The sequence below is a fragment of the Oncorhynchus clarkii genome, chromosome 21, assembly GCF_045791955.1.
Source record: "Oncorhynchus clarkii lewisi isolate Uvic-CL-2024 chromosome 21, UVic_Ocla_1.0, whole genome shotgun sequence".
Taxonomy (NCBI): Eukaryota; Metazoa; Chordata; class Actinopteri; order Salmoniformes; family Salmonidae; genus Oncorhynchus; species Oncorhynchus clarkii.
This window is the reverse complement of record NC_092167.1, coordinates 3,863,614-3,883,418: the sequence shown is the minus strand read 5'-3', so window position 1 is coordinate 3,883,418 and position 19,805 is coordinate 3,863,614. Positions and strand designations below refer to the sequence as shown.

The window sequence follows — 19,805 nt, the reverse complement described above, 5'->3', positions numbered from 1 at the left end:
TAACTATTACTAAAGGGTAGTACTGTAGTACAGACCATAACTATTACTAAAGGGTAGTACTGTAGTACAGACCATAACTACTACTAAAGGGTAGTACTGTCGTACAGACCATAACTATAACTAAAGGGTAGTACTGTAGTACAGACCATAACTATTACTAAAGGGTAGTAATGTAGTACAGACCATAACTATAACTAAAGGGTAGTACTGTAGTACAGACCATAACTATTACTAAAGGGTAGTACTGTAGTACAGACCATAACTATTACTAAAGGGTAGTACAGACCATAACTATTACTAAAGGGTAGTACTGTAGTACAGACCATAACTATTACTAAAGGGTAGTACTGTAGTACAGACCATAACTATAACTAAAGGGTAGTACTGTAGTACAGACCATAACTATTACTAAAGGGTAGTACTGTAGTACAGACCATAACTAGTACAAAAGGGTAGTACTGTAGTACAGACCATAACTAGTACAAAAGGGTAGTACTGTAGTGCAGACCATAACTATTACTAAAGGGTAGTACTGTAGTACAGACCATAACTAGTACTAAAGGGTAGTACTGTAGTACAGACCATAACTATTACTAAAGGGTAGTAATGTAGTACAGACCATAACTATAACTAAAGGGTAGTACTGTAGTACAGACCATAACTATTACTAAAGGGTAGTAGTACAGACCATAACTATAACTAAAGGGTAGTACTGTAGTACAGACCATAACTATTACTAAAGGGTAGTAGTACAGACCATAACTATAACTAAAGGGTAGTACTGTAGTACAGACCATAACTACTACTAAAGGGTAGTACTGTAGTACAGACCATAACTATAACTAAAGGGTAGTACTGTAGTACAGACCATAACTACTACTAAAGGGTAGTACTGTAGTACAGACCATAACTACTACTAAAGGGTAGTACAGACCATAACTATTACTAAAGGGTAGTACTGTAGTACAGACCGTAACTAAAGGGTAGTACTGTAGTACAGACCATAACTATTACTAAAGGGTAGTACTGTAGTACAGACCATAACTATTACTAAAGGGTAGTACTGTAGTACAGACCACAACTACTACTAAAGGGTAGTACTGTAGTACAGACCATAACTAAAGGGTAGTACTGTAGTACAGACCATAACTATTACTAAAGGGTAGTACTGTAGTACAGACCATAACTATTACTAAAGGGTAGTACTGTAGTACAGACCACAACTACTACTAAAGGGTAGTAGTACAGACCATAACTATTACTAAAGGGTAGTACTGTAGTACAGACCATAACTATAACTAAAGGGTAGTACAGACCATAACTACTACTAAAGGGTAGTACTGTAGTACAGACCATAACTACTACTAAAGGGTAGTAGTACAGACCATAACTATTACTAAAGGGTAGTACTGTAGTACAGACCATAACTATTACTAAAGGGTAGTACTGTAGTACAGACCATAACTATAACTAAAGGGTAGTACTGTAGTACAGACCATAACTATTACTAAAGGGTAGTACTGTAGTACAGACCATAACTAGTACAAAAGGGTAGTACTGTAGTACAGACCATAACTAGTACAAAAGGGTAGTACTGTAGTGCAGACCATAACTATTACTAAAGGGTAGTACTGTAGTACAGACCATAACTAGTACTAAAGGGTAGTACTGTAGTACAGACCATAACTATTACTAAAGGGTAGTAATGTAGTACAGACCATAACTATAACTAAAGGGTAGTACTGTAGTACAGACCATAACTATTACTAAAGGGTAGTAGTACAGACCATAACTATAACTAAAGGGTAGTACTGTAGTACAGACCATAACTATTACTAAAGGGTAGTAGTACAGACCATAACTATAACTAAAGGGTAGTACTGTAGTACAGACCATAACTACTACTAAAGGGTAGTACTGTAGTACAGACCATAACTATAACTAAAGGGTAGTACTGTAGTACAGACCATAACTACTACTAAAGGGTAGTACTGTAGTACAGACCATAACTACTACTAAAGGGTAGTACAGACCATAACTATTACTAAAGGGTAGTACTGTAGTACAGACCATAACTATAACTAAAGGGTAGTACTGTAGTACAGACCATAACTATAACTAAAGGGTAGTAGTACAGACCATAACTATAACTAAAGGGTAGTACTGTAGTACAGACCATAACTACTACTAAAGGGTAGTACTGTAGTACAGACCATAACTATTACTAAAGGGTAGTACTGTAGTACAGACCATAACTATTACTAAAGGGTAGTAGTACAGACCATAACTATTACTAAAGGGTAGTACTGTAGTACAGACCATAACTATTACTAAAGGGTAGTACTGTAGTACAGACCATAACTACTACTAAAGGGTAGTACTGTAGTACAGACCATAACTATTACTAAAGGGTAGTACTGTAGTACAGACCATAACTATTACTAAAGGGTAGTACTGTAGTACAGACCGTAACTAAAGGGTAGTACTGTAGTACAGACCATAACTATTACTAAAGGGTAGTACTGTAGTACAGACCATAACTATTACTAAAGGGTAGTACTGTAGTACAGACCATAACTATTACTAAAGGGTAGTACTGTAGTACAGACCATAACTATAACTAAAGGGTAGTACTGTAGTACAGACCATAACTATTACTAAAGGGTAGTAATGTAGTACAGACCATAACTATAACTAAAGGGTAGTACTGTAGTACAGACCATAACTATTACTAAAGGGAAGTAGTACAGACCATAACTATTACTAGAGGGTAGTACTGTAGTACAGACCATAACTACTACTAAAGGGTAGTACTGTAGTGCAGACCATAACTATTACTAAAGGGTAGTACTGTAGTACAGACCATAACTATTACTAAAGGGTAGTACTGTAGTACAGACCACAACTACTACTAAAGGGTAGTACTGTAGTACAGACCATAACTAAAGGGTAGTACTGTAGTACAGACCATAACTATTACTAAAGGGTAGTACTGTAGTACAGACCATAACTATTACTAAAGGGTAGTACTGTAGTACAGACCACAACTACTACTAAAGGGTAGTAGTACAGACCATAACTATTACTAAAGGGTAGTACTGTAGCACAGACCATAACTATAACTAAAGGGTAGTACAGACCATAACTACTACTAAAGGGTAGTACTGTAGTACAGACCATAACTACTACTAAAGGGTAGTAGTACAGACCATAACTATTACTAAAGGGTAGTACTGTAGTACAGACCATAACTATTACTAAAGGGTAGTACTGTAGTACAGACCATAACTATAACTAAAGGGTAGTACTGTAGTACAGACCATAACTATTACTAAAGGGTAGTACTGTAGTACAGACCATAACTACTACTAAAGGGTAGTACTGTAGTACAGACCATAACTATTACTAAAGGGTAGTACTGTAGTACAGACCATAACTAATACTAAAGGGTAGTACTGTAGTACAGACCATAACTAAAGGGTAGTACTGTAGTACAGACCATAACTATTACTAAAGGGTAGTACTGTAGTACAGACCATAACTACTACTAAAGGGTAGTACAGACCATAACTATTACTAAAGGGTAGTACTGTAGTACAGACCATAACTATTACTAAAGGGTAGTACTGTAGTACAGACCATAACTATAACTAAAGGGTAGTACTGTAGTACAGACCATAACTATTACTAAAGGGTAGTACTGTAGTACAGACCATAACTAGTACTAAAGGGTAGTACTGTAGTGCAGACCATAACTATTACTAAAGGGTAGTACTGTAGTACAGACCATAACTATTACTAAAGGGTAGTACTGTAGTACAGACCATAACTATAACTAAAGGGTAGTACTGTAGTACAGACCATAACTATTACTAAAGGGTAGTACTGTAGTACAGACCATAACTACTACTAAAGGGTAGTACAGACCATAACTATTACTAAAGGGTAGTACTGTAGTACAGACCATAACTATTACTAAAGGGTAGTACTGTAGTACAGACCATAACTATAACTAAAGGGTAGTACTGTAGTACAGACCATAACTATTACTAAAGGGTAGTACTGTAGTACAGACCATAACTACTACTAAAGGGTAGTACTGTAGTACAGACCATAACTACTACTAAAGGGTAGTACTGTAGTACAGACCATAACTATTACTAAAGGGTAGTACTGTAGTACAGACCATAACTACTACTAAAGGGTAGTACTGTAGTACAGACCATAACTATAACTAAAGGGTAGTACTGTAGTACAGACCATAACTACTACTAAAGGGTAGTAATGTAGTACAGACCATAACTATAACTAAAGGGTAGTAATGTAGTACAGACCATAACTATAACTAAAGGGTAGTACTGTAGTACAGACCATAACTATTACTAAAGGGAAATAGTACAGACCATAACTATTACTAGAGGGTAGTACTGTAGTACAGACCATAACTACTACTAAAGGGTAGTACTGTAGTACAGACCATAACTAAAGGGTAGTACTGTAGTACAGACCATAACTATTACTACAGGGTAGTACTGTAGTACAGACCATAACTATTACTAAAGGGTAGTACTGTAGTACAGACCACAACTACTACTAAAGGGTAGTAGTACAGACCATAACTATAACTAAAGGGTAGTACTGTAGTACAGACCATAACTACTACTAAAGGGTAGTACTGTAGTACAGACCATAACTATTACTAAAGGGTAGTACTGTAGTACAGACCATAACTATTACTAAAGGGTAGTAGTACAGACCATAACTATTACTAAAGGGTAGTACTGTAGTACAGACCATAACTATTACTAAAGGGTAGTACTGTAGTACAGACCATAACTACTACTAAAGGGTAGTACTGTAGTACAGACCATAACTACTACTAAAGGGTAGTAGTACAGACCATAACTATTACTAAAGGGTAGTACTGTAGTACAGACCATAACTATTACTAAAGGGTAGTACTGTAGTACAGACCATAACTACTACTAAAGGGTAGTACTGTAGTACAGACCATAACTATTACTAAAGGGTAGTACTGTAGTACAGACCATAACTATAACTAAAGGGTAGTACTGTAGTACAGACCATAACTATAACTAAAGGGGAGTACAGACCATAACTATTACTAAAGGGTAGTACTGTAGTACAGACCATAACTATAACTAAAGGTTAGTACTGTAGTACAGACCATAACTATTACTAAAGGGTAGTACTGTAGTACAGACCAGAACTATAACTAAAGGGTAGTACTGTAGTACAGACCATAACTAAAGGGTAGTACTGTAGTACAGACCATAACTATTACTAAAGGGTAGTACTGTAGTACAGACCATAACTATTACTAAAGGGTAGTACTGTAGTACAGACCATAACTAATACTAAAGGGTAGTACTGTAGTACAGACCATAACTATAACTAAAGGGGAGTACAGACCATAACTACTACTAAAGGGTAGTACTGTAGTACAGACCATAACTACTACTAAAGGGTAGTACTGTAGTACAGACCATAACTAAAGGGTAGTACTGTAGTACAGACCATAACTATTACTAAAGGGTAGTACTGTAGTACAGCCCATAACTATTACTAAAGGGTAGTACTGTAGTACAGACCATAACTAATACTAAAGGGTAGTACTGTAGTACAGACCATAACTATAACTAAAGGGGAGTACAGACCATAACTATTACTAAAGGGTAGTACTGTAGTACAGACCATAACTAATACTAAAGGGTAGTACTGTAGTACAGACCATAACTATAACTAAAGGGGAGTACAGACCATAACTACTACTAAAGGGTAGTACTGTAGTACAGACCATAACTACTACTAAAGGGTAGTACTGTAGTACAGACCATAACTAAAGGGTAGTACTGTAGTACAGACCATAACTATTACTAAAGGGTAGTACTGTAGTACAGACCATAACTACTACTAAAGGGTAGTAATGTAGTACAGACCATAACTATTACTAAAGGGTAGTACTGTAGTACAGACCATAACTATTACTAAAGGGTAGTAATGTAGTACAGACCATAACTATAACTAAAGGGTAGTACTGTAGTACAGACCATAACTATAACTAAAGGGTAGTACTGTAGTACAGACCATAACTATTACTAAAGGGTAGTACTGTAGTACAGACCATAACTATTACTAAAGGGTAGTACTGTAGTACAGACCATAACTACTACTAAAGGGTAGTACTGTAGTACAGACCATAACTATTACTAAAGGGTAGTAGTACAGACCATAACTATTACTAGAGGGTAGTACTGTAGTACAGACCATAACTACTACTAAAGGGTAGTACTGTAGTACAGACCATAACTATTACTAAAGGGTAGTACTGTAGTACAGACCATAACTATTACTAAAGGGTAGTACTGTAGTACAGACCACAACTACTACTAAAGGGTAGTACTGTAGTACAGACCATAACTAAAGGGTAGTACTGTAGTACAGACCATAACTATTACTAAAGGGTAGTACTGTAGTACAGACCATAACTATTACTAAAGGGTAGTACTGTAGTACAGACCACAACTACTACTAAAGGGTAGTAGTACAGACCATAACTACTACTAAAGGGTAGTAGTACAGACCATAACTACTACTAAAGGGTAGTACTGTAGTACAGACCATAACTATTACTAAAGGGTAGTACTGTAGTACAGACCATAACTATTACTAAAGGGTAGTACTGTAGTACAGACCATAACTATTACTAAAGGGTAGTAGTACAGACCATAACTATTACTAAAGGGTAGTAGTACAGACCATAACTACTACTAAAGGGTAGTACTGTAGTACAGACCATAACTATTACTAAAGGGTAGTAGTGTAGTACAGACCATAACTATTACTAAAGGGTAGTACTGTAGTACAGACCATAACTATTACTAAAGGGTAGTACTGTAGTACAGACCATAACTACTACTAAAGGGTAGTACTGTAGTACAGACCATAACTATTACTAAAGGGTAGTACTGTAGTACAGACCATAACTATTACTAAAGGGTAGTACTGTAGAACAGACCATAACTACTACTAAAGGGTAGTAGTACAGACCATAACTATAACTAAAGGGTAGTACTGTAGTACAGACCATAACTATTACTAAAGGGTAGTACTGTAGTACAGACCATAACTAAAGGGTAGTACTGTAGTACAGACCATAACTACTACTAAAGGGTAGTACTGTAGTACAGACCATAACTATTACTAAAGGGTAGTACTGTAGTACAGACCATAACTATAACTAAAGGGTAGTACTGTAGTACAGACCATAACTATTACTAAAGGGTAGTACTGTAGTACAGACCATAACTATAACTAAAGGGTAGTACTGTAGTACAGACCATAACTACTACTAAAGGGTAGTAGTACAGACCATAACTATTACTAAAGCGTAGTACTGTAGTACAGACCATAACTAAAGGGTAGTACTGTAGTACAGACCATAACTAAAGGGTAGTACTGTAGTACAGACCATAACTAAAGGGTAGTACTGTAGTACAGACAATAACTATTACTAAAGGGTAGTACTGTAGTTCAGACCATAACTATTACTAAAGGGTAGTACTGTAGTACAGACCATAACTACTACTAAAGGGTAGTACTGTAGTACAGACCATAACTATTACTAAAGGGTAGTACTGTAGTACAGACCATAACTATTACTAAAGGGTAGTACTGTAGTACAGACCACATTAACATTCCAATCATTCAAGAACTTCAGAAGTATAGCGTGTACGGTTTAAATCAGGGTGATTATTAGATGGATGAAGAAACATCAGACATGATAATATTATGATGAGATGTTGACCTGAGTGGAGAGTATGGGGCCACAGTGGAAATGGATCAGTGTGGAGGGCCAAGTAGCAAATATTATGTCACACCCTGGTCAAAGTATTTTGTGTTTATCTTTATTTATTTGGTCAGGCCAGGGTGTGGCATGGGGTTTTGTATGTGGTGTGTATGTATGGGGATTGTAGCTAGTGGGGTGTTCTAGCTAAGTCTATGGCTGTCTGAAGTGGTTCTCAATCAGAGGCAGGTGTTTATCGTTGTCTCTGATTGGGAACCATATTTAGGCAGCCATATTCTTTGAGTTTGTCGTGGGTGATTGTCCTTAGTGTCCTTAGTGTCCTTAGTGTCAGTTTGCACCAGTTTAGGCTGTTTCGGTTTTCATTACGTTTATTATTTTGTAGTGTTTGTATTTTGATTCGTGTTTTACGTTTGTTTAATAAACATGGATCGCAATCTACACGCCGCATTTTGGTCCGACTCTCCTTCTCACCAAGAAAACCGTTACAGAATCACCCACCACAAAGGGACCAAGCAGCGTGTCAACAGGCAAGAACAGCCCAAAGTGGAGTACAGTATGGACTATACTTCTTGGGAGGAGATAGACAGGTGGGCGGTCGACCCAGGGAGAGTGCCGGAGCCCGCCTGGGATTCGATGGAGCAGTGCGCGGAAGGATATAGGAGAATGGAGTTTGCGAAGCAAGCAAGGCGGCGCGGACGGAGGCCCCATAGTCAGCCCCAAAAATTTCTTGGGGGGGGGCTCAGGGAGAGTGTGGCAGAGTCAGGAGCCAGACCTGAGCCAACTCTCCCTGTTTATCGTGAGGAGCCAAGGAGGAGACCAGAGCCGGTGTTGGAGGTGAGCGAAACAGAGACTGTGAAGGAGTTAATGGGGAAATTGGAGGAGAGAGAAATGAGGGAGTTGCTGTGTTGGTGTTTTAAACATGGAATTCGCCCGACGGAGCGTGTCGGGGATTTGATGGCACCTGGGTCAGCGCTCCATACTCGTCCTGAGGTGCGTGTTAGTCGGCTGGTGAAGATGGTGCCAGTCTCACGTACCAGGCCTCCTGTGCACCTCCCTAGCCTTGCACGTCCTGTGCCAGCACCGCTCTCAAGATCTCCAGTACGCCTTCACGGTCTAACCCATCCTGTGCCACCTCCACACCCCAGCCCTCCGGTAGCAGCTCCCCGCACCAGGCTTCCTGTGCGTGTCCTCGGCCCAGTACCACCAGTGCCAGCACCACGCATCAGGCCTACAGTGCGCCTCGCCTGTCCAGCGCTGTCGGAGCCCTCCTCCTCTCCAGCGCTGTCGGAGTCTCCCGCCTGTTTAGCGCTGTTAGAGCCTTCCTTCTCTACAGCGCTGCCGGAGTCTCCCGCCTGTTCAGAACTGCCAGTTAGCAAGGAGCTGCCAGTTAGCAAGGAGCTGCCAGTTAGCAAGGAGCTGCCAGTTAGAATAGAGCTGCCAGTTAGCATAGAGCTGCCAGTTAGCATAGAGCTGCCAGTTAGCATAGAGCTGCCAGTTAGCATAGAGCTGCCAGTCTGCAAGGAGCTGCCAGTCTGCATAGAGCTGCCAGTTAGCATAGAGCTGCCAGTTAGCATAGAGCTGCCAGTCTGCAAGGAGCTGCCAGTCTGCAAGGAGCCGCCAGAGCTGCCAGTCTGCAAGGAGCCGCCAGAGCTGCCAGTCTGCAAGGAGCCGCCAGAGCTGCCAGTCTGCATGGAGCAGCCAGGGCCGCCAGTCAGCATGGAGCAGCCAGGGCCGCCAGTCAGCATGGAGCAGCCAGGGCCGCCAGTCAGCATGGAGCAGCCAGGGCCGCCAGTCAGCATGGAGCAGCCAGTCAGCATGGAGCAGCCAGAGCAGCCAGTCAGCATGGAGCAGCCAGTCAGCATGGAGCAGCCAGTCAGCATGGAGCAGCCAGAGCAGCCAGTCAGCATGGAGCAGCCAGAGCTGCCAGTCAGCATGGAGCAGCCAGTCAGCATGGAGCAGCCAGAGCTGCCAGTCAGCATGGAGCAGCCAGAGCTGTCAGTCAGCATGGAGCAGCCAGTCAGCATGGAGCAGCCAGAGCTGCCAGTCGACCAGACTCTTCCAGATCTGCCAGTCGACCAGACTCTTCCAGATCTGCCAGTCGACCAGACTCTTCCAGATCTGCCAGTCGACCAGACTCTTCCAGATCTGCCAGTCGACCAGACTCTTCCAGATCTGCCAGTCGACCAGACTCTTCCAGATCTGCCAGTCGACCAGACTCTTCCAGATCTGCCAGTCGACCAGACTCTTCCAGATCTGCCAGTCGACCAGACTCTTCCAGATCTGCCAGTCGACCAGACTCTTCCAGATCTGCCAGTCGACCAGACTCTTCCAGATCTGCCAGTCGACCAGACTCTTCCAGATCTGCCAGTCGACCAGACTCTTCCAGATCTGCCAGTCGACCAGACTCTTCCAGATCTGCCAGTCGACCAGACTCTTCCAGATCTGCCAGTCGACCAGACTCTTCCAGATCTGCCAGTCGACCAGACTCTTCCAGATCTGCCAGTCAGCCAGGATCTGGTAGATTCATCAACCTGCCTGAGCTTCCTCTCACTCCTGAGCTTCCTCTCACTCCTGAGCTTCCTCTCACTCCTGAGCTTCCCCTCAGTCCCGAGCTGCCTCAGTCCCGAGCTGCCCCTCAGTCCCGATCTGCTCCTCAGTCCAGTGGGGTTCTGGGTGAGGACTACTAGGCCATGGTCGGTGGCGAGGGTGGACTATCCAGGGACGCGAGGAGAAGGGACTAAGACATTGATTGAGTGGGGTCCACGTCCCTCGCCGGAGCCGCCACCATGGACAGACGCCCACCCGGACCCTCCCTATTGTTTTGAGGTGCGTTCGGGAGTCCGCACCTTAGGGGGGGGGTTCTGTCACACCCTGGTCAAAGTATTTTGTGTTTATCTTTATTTATTTGGTCAGGCCAGGGTGTGGCATGGGGTTTTGTATGTGGTGTGTATGTATGGGGATTGTAGCTAGTGGGGTGTTCTAGCTAAGTCTATGGCTGTCTGAAGTGGTTCTCAATCAGAGGCAGGTGTTTATCGTTGTCTCTGATTGGGAACCATATTTAGGCAGCCATATTCTTTGAGTTTGTCGTGGGTGATTGTCCTTAGTGTCCTTAGTGTCCTTAGTGTCAGTTTGCACCAGTTTAGGCTGTTTCGGTTTTCATTACGTTTATTATTTTGTAGTGTTTGTATTTTGATTCGTGTTTTACGTTTGTTTAATAAACATGGATCGCAATCTACACGCCGCATTTTGGTCCGACTCTCCTTCTCACCAAGAAAACCGTTACATATTATAGATATCTACTTCACTTTAGAACAGTTCTCTCCAGCCCTGTTCCTAGAGAACTACTCTCCTGTAGGTTTTCACTACAACCACAATCACATCTGATTCTAACAATTAGATGGTTGAGAAGATGCACCAGGTTAGTTCCAACTGGGATTGGGGTGAAAACTCAGGAACAGAGTCGGAGAGCTCCGTTCTAGACTGCACCAGTCTTATAGCTCAACCTGCTTTACGGAGCCATTACTGTTGCTATAGGTGATAATAATAATCAACATGGTTTATAGACGGGGGTCAGATGTTTAAGGCTCTACCTCCACATGGTCTGTCTGTGGTTATAAACTAGATACATGACTTTAATGCACGAGGAAGGGAATGTACAGTCGTGGCCAAAAGTTTTGAGAATGACACAAATATTAACTTCCACTTTTGTCTTATGGCAAGGTGCTCCATCATGCTGGAAAAGGCATTGTTCGTCACCAAACTGTTCCTGGATGGTTGGGAGAAGTTGCTCTCGGAGGATGTGTTGGTACCATTCTTGATTCAAAGCTGTGTTCTTAGGCAAAATTGTGAGTGAGCCCACTCCCTTGGTTTCTTCACAACAATTGAACCGCTCTCCTTCAAGTTCTTTATGATCCGATAATGGGTTGATTTAGGTGCAATCTTACTGGCAGCAATATCCTTGCCTGTAAGCCCTTTTTATGCAAAGCAATGCTGACGGCACATGTTTCCTTGCAGGTAACCATGGTTGACAGAGGAAGAACAATGATTCCAAGCACCACCCTCCTTTTTGAAGCTTCCAGTCTGTTATTCAAACTCAATCAGCATGACAGAGTGATCTCCAGCCTTGTCCTTGTCAACACTCACACCTGTGTTAACGAGAGAATCCCTGACATGATGTCAGCTGATCCTTTTGTGGCAGGGCTGAAATTCAAAGGAAATGTTTTTTGGGGATTCAGTTCATTTGCATGGCAAATAGGGACTTTGCAATTAATTGCAATCCATCTGATCACTCTTCATAACATTCTGGAGTATATGCAAATTGTCATCATACAAACTGAGGCATCAGACTGAAAATGTATATTTGTGTCATTCTCAAAACTTTTGGCCACGACTGTACAGAATGCCATTACATACATGTATCCATTAATTATGTGATGATGCATCATCAGTGGTCATTGATCTACAATTATCTATAAATGGGGCCAATTAAAAAAAAAAAAAAAGAGGAGAAAATGCCAGAGAGGAGAAAAGGCTCCCAATCGGAAGATAAGAGATAAATCACATGACAGGAAGTAGGAAGTGAAGGAGAAAGAAGACAAAGGAAGAAGCGTTACACACAAAGAGCCAAGCAGGGCGTACTCAGAAAACGGGTCCTTCTGCCACCACCTGGTTTGATGGTCACTCTCTCCGACCCACAGCTGAACGTAACACAGCCTGTGGTACAAAAAGAGAGGGGGAGAGAAAGAGAGGGGGGGTGGAGAGAGGGAGGGAGAGAGGGGGTAGAAAGAGAGAGGAGGGGTGGAGAGAGGGGTGGAGAGAGAGAGAGAGGAGGGGTGGAGAGGAGAGAGGGAGAGAAGAGGGGTGGATAGAGAGAGAGAGAGAGCGAGAGAGAGAGAGAGAGAGAGAGAGAGAGAGAGAGAGGAGGGGTGGATAGAGATAGAAAGAGGAGTGAGGAAGAGGGGGGGAGAGAGAGAGAGAGAGGAGGGGTGGATAGAGATAGAAAGAGGAGTGAGGAAGAGGGGGGAGAGAGAGAGAGAGAGAGAGAGAGAGAGAGAGAGAGAGAGAGAGAGAGAGAGAGAGAGAGAGAGAGAAAGAGAGGAGGGGTGGATAGAGATAGAAAGAGGAGAGAGGAAGAGGGAGAGAGAGAGGTACACATACACACAGTAAGAATGGAACAGTAAGTACACTGAGCAACAGAGAGGGAGATGGAGAGAATGGAGAGGGATGGAGGAGAGGATAGAGCTGCACTGGGAGCAATAGCACTCCCTGTAGCGTGGGAGGAATAGGAGCGGCCCCATCCCGACAGTAATGGAGCTTCCACTGAGTGTGTGGAAGAAAGGCTAGCTTGAGACAGAGGTGCCCAAATCAACAGTCCAATTGAAATACCCAACATGCACCACTGTCTTGAGCCAGAGCAATAGTGTTCGCCGACTGAAGGGAGATTTTATTTTAATCGTAAGCCTTCCCAACACTACAGTCCAGTGCCACTGTCTGTATCAGAGCAAAATGGCTCTGTCAAACATTCCTCTACTGTACCAACCCTAGTGGACAAGACAGGACAAGACAGAGCAACACCCAAATAGAGACCATTACGACAGACAGACTTTTTGGGGATGGTATCCAGGGAAGGATGGGGACACTACTAATTCCCATCCCTATGTGATGGTGGTATGGGGAGGGGTGGTGGTATGGGGTGGGGGAGGGGTGGTGGTATGGGGTGGAGGAGGGGTGGTGGTATGGGGTGGAGGAGGGGTTGTGGTATGGGTGGGGGAGGGGTGGTGGTATGGGGTGGTGGTGGTGGTGGAAGATTAACTTTTCCTCAACAGACAAGGCAAATGAGGCCTACTGGAGGCAGATGGAAGGACGAATGGGACGGAGGCAGTAGGGCGCTGTGTGGGGCCTACCTTGGGTGGGGGCACAGAGACTGGGCACGGACAGCGTAGCTTCGCTGGTGTAGGCAGAGCACAGGTTTTCACTGGAGGGGCCGAGATGCTTGAGGGGCCGGGGTCGGCTCCCCGAGGCAGGGTGGAGGTTGGGGTCGGGGAGGCCCCCAGGGGCCAGGAGGAGAGCCTGGTAGGGTGGGTACACTGAGGGGGCGCTCTGTGCAGATAAAGTGCTGCCTGAAGTTGACACACACAGACACCATACACACAGAGGAGGAGAACAGGGGAGGGAGGAGGACAGGTCAGGGGAACAGCCTCCAAAAGTGCAGACACGCACACAGTGACTCTCACACATAGTGTAGGTAGGTAGGTAGGTAGGTAGGGTGCAGGTCCCACAACCACAGTGTAGGTAGGTAGGTAGGGTGCAGAGTGCTGGGTTTCATCATAAACAATACAGCTAGTTCACTGTATGGTTTAAAAGTGAAGGAAGGAGAGAAGAGAAGACTGGTTTGCCACAAGTAGTCCTGTGAAGAAGAGAAAGCGAGTGCAGTACAGTAACAAAGTCCCTACTGTAACACACTGGCTCTGCCAATACCCTCTACTGAGGAGGACCACAGGTTAGAGGTCAGGACCTGGCTATAGTGGGCTCTAACAAAGATGGTGGATAAATGAAGATCGCTTATTCCGGCCGTTTACCATTGAAAGAAAATATATATCTCCCATAGACACCAATGCGATAGCAGCTGGATCCGGTCTACTAAGTTAATTGACTTCAATTGAACTAGAAACAAACAGCGAGTGGGGAGTCTCACTTCCTTTTCCATCTCTGGCTCTAACACACTTAAGGTCAAGGGCTTCAAGGGGGTTCTTGCTGATAGGACCAGTTCAGACAGAGGTCAGGGGTTAGTAGTACCTGGTTGCAGGGGGCTCTTGCTGCCCTGGGAGGAGCTGCAGCGGCTGGACTTGCTGCTCTTGCTTTTGGTGGGTCGTCTCCTGCGACCGGCCAGGGCTACAGCTGGAGGGACCACCACGGCTGGAGGCACCTTGCCCAGCCTGGCGAACAGGGAGTCAATCTCATCCTTCTGCTTGGTGTGCAGGGCCTGGATCTCCTTCATGTGCCTGGAGAGGAGATGAGAGGGAGCTCAATAGCCAAAAATCTTCCCCAAATCCAATCAGTCTAATAGCACAGAAACAGTTCAGGTGAAGGTAGACATCTGGGGGTTTTAGGAATGGAAACATAAGCACTTAAATGTGACAATTCAAGAAGGGATATTTAAGGGATATATAACAGCAAACAGAAACATGTCAGTCGAGCAGAAGGGAGGAGAGAGAAACAGGGTAAACCTACTAAAGCAGAAGAGAAACAGGGTAAACCTACTAAAGCAGAAGAGAGAGAAACAGGGTAAACCTACTAAAGCAGAAGAGAGAGAAACAGGGTAAACCTACTAAAGCAGAAGAGAGGAGAGAGAAACAGGGTAAACCTACTAAAGCAGAAGAGAGAGAAACAGGGTAAACCTACTAAAGCAGAAGAGAGGAGAGAGAAACAGGGTAAACCGACTAAAGCAGAAGAGAGGAGAGAGAAACAGGGTAAACCGACTAAAGCAGAAGAGAGGAGAGAGAAACAGGGTAAACCTACTAAAGCAGAAGAAGAGAGGAGAGAGAAACAGGGTAAACCGACTAAAGCAGAAGAGAGAGAAACAGGGTAAACCTACTAAAGCAGAAGAGAGAGAAACAGGGTAAACCTACTAAAGCAGAAGAGAGAGAAACAGGGTAAACCTACTAAAGCAGAAGAGAGAGAAACCAGGTAAACCTACTAAAGCAGAAGAGAGAGAAACAGGGTAAACCTACTAAAGCAGAAGAGAGAGAAACAGGGTAAACCTACTAAAGCAGAAGAGAGAGAAACAGGGTAAACCTACTAAAGCAGAAGAGAGGAGAGAGAAACAGGGTAAACCTACTAAAGCAGAATAGAGAGAAACAGGGTAAACCGACTAAAGCAGAAGAGAGGAGAGAGAAACAGGGTAAACCGACTAAAGCAGAAGAGAGGAGAGAGAAACAGGGTAAACCTACTAAAGCAGAAGAGAGGAGAGAGAAACAGGGTAAACCGACTAAAGCAGAAGAGAAACAGGGTAAACCTACTAAAGCAGAAGAGAGAGAAACAGGGTAAACCTACTAAAGCAGAAGAGAGAGAAACAGGGTAAACCTACTAAAGCAGAAGAGAGAGAAACAGGGTAAACCTACTAAAGCAGAAGAGAGAGAAACCAGGTAAACCTACTAAAGCAGAAGAGAGAGAAACAGGGTAAACCTACTAAAGCAGAAGAGAGAGAAACAGGGTAAACCTACTAAAGCAGAAGAGAGAGAAACAGGGTAAACCTACTAAAGCAGAAGAGAGGAGAGAGAAACAGGGTAAACCTACTAAAGCAGAATAGAGAGAAACAGGGTAAACCGACTAAAGCAGAAGAGAGGAGAGAGAAACAGGGTAAACCGACTAAAGCAGAAGAGAGGAGAGAGAAACAGGGTAAACCTACTAAAGCAGAAGAGAGGAGAGAGAAACAGGGTAAACCGACTAAAGCAGAAGAGAAACAGGGTAAACCTACTAAAGCAGAAGAGAGAGAAACAGGGTAAACCTACTAAAGCAGAAGAGAGAGAAACAGGGTAAACCTACTAAAGCAGAAGAGAGAGAAACAGGGTAAACTTACTAAAGCAGAAGAGAGAGAAACAGGGTAAACCCACTAAAGCAGAAGAGAGGAGAGAGAAACAGGGTAAACCTACTAAAGCAGAATAGAGAGAAACAGGGTAAACCTACTAAAGCAGAAGAGAGGAGAGAGAAACAGGGTAAACCGACTAAAGCAGAAGAGAAACAGGGTAAACCTACTAAAGCAGAAGAGAGAGAAACAGGGTAAACCCACTAAAGCAGAAGAGAGAGAAACAGGGTAAACCAACTAAAGCAGAAGAGAGAGAAACAGGGTAAACCCACTAAAGCAGAAGAGAGAGAAACAGGGTAAACCGACTAAAGCAGAAGAGAGAGAAACAGGGTAAACCCACTAAAGCAGAAGAGAGAGAAACAGGGTAAACCTACTAAAGCAGAAGAGAGGAGAGAGAAACAGGGTAGACTCACTAAAGCAGAAGAGAGAGAAACAGGGTAAACCCACTAAAGCAGAAGAGAGAGAAACAGGGTACACCCACTAAAGCAGAGAGAGAGAAACAGGGTAAACCCACTAAAGCAGAAGAGAGGAGAGAGAAACAGGGTACACCAACTAAAGCAGAAGAGAGATACAGGGTAAACCTACTAAAGCAGAAGAGAGGAGAGAGAAACCGGGTAAACCCACTAAAGCAGAAGAGAGAGAAACAGGGTAAACCCACTAAAGCAGAAGAGAGGAGAGAGAAACAGGGTAAACCCACTAAAGCAGAAGAGAGGAGAGAGAAACAGGGTAAACCGACTAAAGCAGAAGAGAGAGAAACAGGGTAAACCTACTAAAGCAGAAGAGAGGAGAGAGAAACAGGGTAAACCTACTAAAGCAGAAGAGAGAGAAACAGGGTAAACCTACTAAAGCAGAAGAGAGAGAAACAGGGTAAACCTACTAAAGCAGAAGAGAGAGAAACAGGGTAAACCTACTAAAGCAGAAGAGAGAGAGACAGGGTAAACCTACTAAAGCATAAGAGAGAGAAACAGGGTAAACCTACTAAAGCAGAAGAGAGAGAGACAGGGTAAACCTACTAAAGCATAAGAGAGAGAAACAGGGTAAACCCACTAAAGCAGAAGAGAGAGAAACAGGGTAAACCTACTAAAGCAGAAGAGAGAGAAACAGGGTAAACCTACTAAAGCAGAAGAGAGGAGAGAGAAACAGGGTAAACCCACTAAAGCAGAAGAGAGGAGAGAGAAACAGGGTAAACCCACTAAAGCAGAAGAGAGGAGAGAGAAACAGGGTAAACCTACTAAAGCAGAAGAGAGGAGAGAGAAACAGGGTAAACCCACTAACGCAGAAGGGAGGAGAGAGAAACAGGGTAAACCTACTAAAGCAGAAGAGAGAGAAACAGGGTAGACCCACTAAAGCAGAAGAGATGAGAGAGAAACAGGGTAAACCTACTAAAGCAGAAGAGAGAGAAACAGGGTAGACCCACTAAAACAGAAGAGAGAGAAACAGGGTAGACCCACTAAAGCAGAAGAGAGGAGAGAGAAACAGGGTAAACCTATTAAAGCAGAAGAGAGGAGAGAGAAACAGGGTAAACCCACTAAGTTAGAGGAGAGAGAAACAGGGTAAACCCACTAAGTTAGAGGAGAGAGAAACAGGGTAAACCTACTAAAGCAGAAGAGAGGAGAGAGAAACAGGGTAAACCTACTAAAGCAGAAGAGAGGAGAGAGAAACAGGGTAAACCTACTTTTCCCGTAACCGGTTGACCTCCCTCTTCAAGTCCTCGTCCTCAAACTCAGAGTCGTTATCAGAGCTCATGTAGGAGTTGTTGAGGCTGGGCAGGGAGCTCTGTTTGTCCTCTGGGCTGAGGAGCATGGTGGCCGAGCCAGGATCAATACTAGGCCCGTTAGCCTGGGAAGCGGGTGTTTGCTCCAACCCAGCCTCGACTGCCTCATCCTGGGCTCGGCTCACTGAGAAGCGGCCCATCCTGGCATCCGGTGCGTTGGTGGTGACCTGGAAGCGGCCAATGGTGGTGGGCTGAGGGGAGGCGGTCCGGTGGGGGAGGGAGGGCAGGCCGTCCACAACATCTCCCCCGCCAGTCTTACCTCCGCGGAGAGGGGAGGAGACATTGTGCAGTGTGTTCTCCGGGCTGGAGGAAGAGGAGGAGGAAGAGGAGGAAGAGGAGGTGGAGGAGGATTTTGTGGGGCTCCCTCCCTCGATTTTGTGGGGACGCTGGTCTGCAGCCACAGAGACCTGGGGAGGGGGACAAGTGATGGAGAGAGATTATGAAAAGACAGAATTTAAAGGCCCAGATCAGCCATAAGGACCATCACTACAATCATAGAAAACGATTCTGAAGAGAGATGGATGAAGAACATAGAGACTGCAGACTCTGACCACCAGACAGACAGCGCTGGAATATTCCAATCAGGTAAATAGAGCTGGAAAGGTACAGCTAGAATTCCATACCTGGAATCGTCCCATTTGGAATCCTCCAGCAATAGGCGACATGATTGGTTCCCCTTCCAGAGAGAAAGGCACTGAAACGACCAATGAGACATCATCACGTTACAATGCAACAGTCGGCAAAACATCCCAAAAGAGAAGGACAACACACTAACAGGTAGCACGACCATTTCAAAATGGGAGTAAGGATAGATGTTGAAGTACACACCTGGCTGGCCACCTGCAGGCATCCCAGTGAGGGAGGACTATAGTACAGGGGGAGAACACAGTGTGACTGTCCTGTCTAGAGTCACACCAACAAACATTCCACATACCACCACATGAGCTGTACAGGAGCATGACAGTGATGGCAGTATTAGACAGAGCAGAATAATAACGGCTACAAAAGACAGATTAGAAGAAATAGTATTCATATACTTTTTCAAGGTCAAAAACATACAACTAAATCTGACATTTCAACAACTAATAAATACATTGTCATTCCTCCAGGCCTGAAGGGGGCATGTGTGTGTGTGGTTATGGTACCTGTGTGGTGACACAGCTGACAGAGACCGTCTCTGGGCTCAGGGCCCTCCTCAGCTGGGCATCCAGGTCTTCCAGAGGCTGCTGGGACTAGTGGGCAACAACAAGCCGTTATAGACGATAGTCAAACAGACGGCAACACATCCTCACACGGTAACTCAGAACACATCAAACTAATTGGTCTCTAGACATGAATTACTGTTGAATTTCATCTAGCAAAATGTTATGAATCACAGCAAACGTTTAGCTTTCATTTTTCCATAAAATATTTGAAAAGACTGAAAGATTTAGGTAAAATCCTAGATTGGGTTTAATTTAGTCAAAGACTGTCTTCAAGCCAAGGTATCCAGGTGACGTTGAAAATCAATATATTAAAAGGACATTTCCCCCTTTCTCAACTTCATATTCCTCATCTCCAGCACCTCCCCTTTCTCAACTTCATATTCCTCATCTCCAGCACCTCCCCTTTCTCAACTT

At 43.9% G+C, this 19,805-nt stretch overlaps 1 protein-coding gene across 4 annotated transcripts in view; it reads right to left on the bottom strand.

The window, feature by feature from the left end:
• The window catches only part of LOC139379639 (serine/threonine-protein kinase WNK1-like), a 191,049-nt gene that overhangs the window by 10,805 nt on the left and 160,439 nt on the right, over positions 1-19,805 (bottom strand). For 3 of the 4 annotated variants that reach the window (XM_071122449.1, XM_071122450.1, XM_071122451.1), the window contains 7 exons: positions 19,332-19,418; positions 19,015-19,051; positions 18,810-18,880; positions 18,088-18,593; positions 14,624-14,829; positions 13,732-13,947; positions 12,446-12,541 (listed from right to left, as the gene is read on the bottom strand). In XM_071122449.1, coding sequence (XP_070978550.1) covers positions 12,446-12,541; positions 13,732-13,947; positions 14,624-14,829; positions 18,088-18,593; positions 18,810-18,880; positions 19,015-19,051; positions 19,332-19,418 — 1,219 coding nt within the window. The remainder of the gene's footprint in view (positions 1-12,445; positions 12,542-13,731; positions 13,948-14,623; positions 14,830-18,087; positions 18,594-18,809; positions 18,881-19,014; positions 19,052-19,331; positions 19,419-19,805) is intronic. The other variant, XM_071122448.1, reaches the window with a different exon arrangement.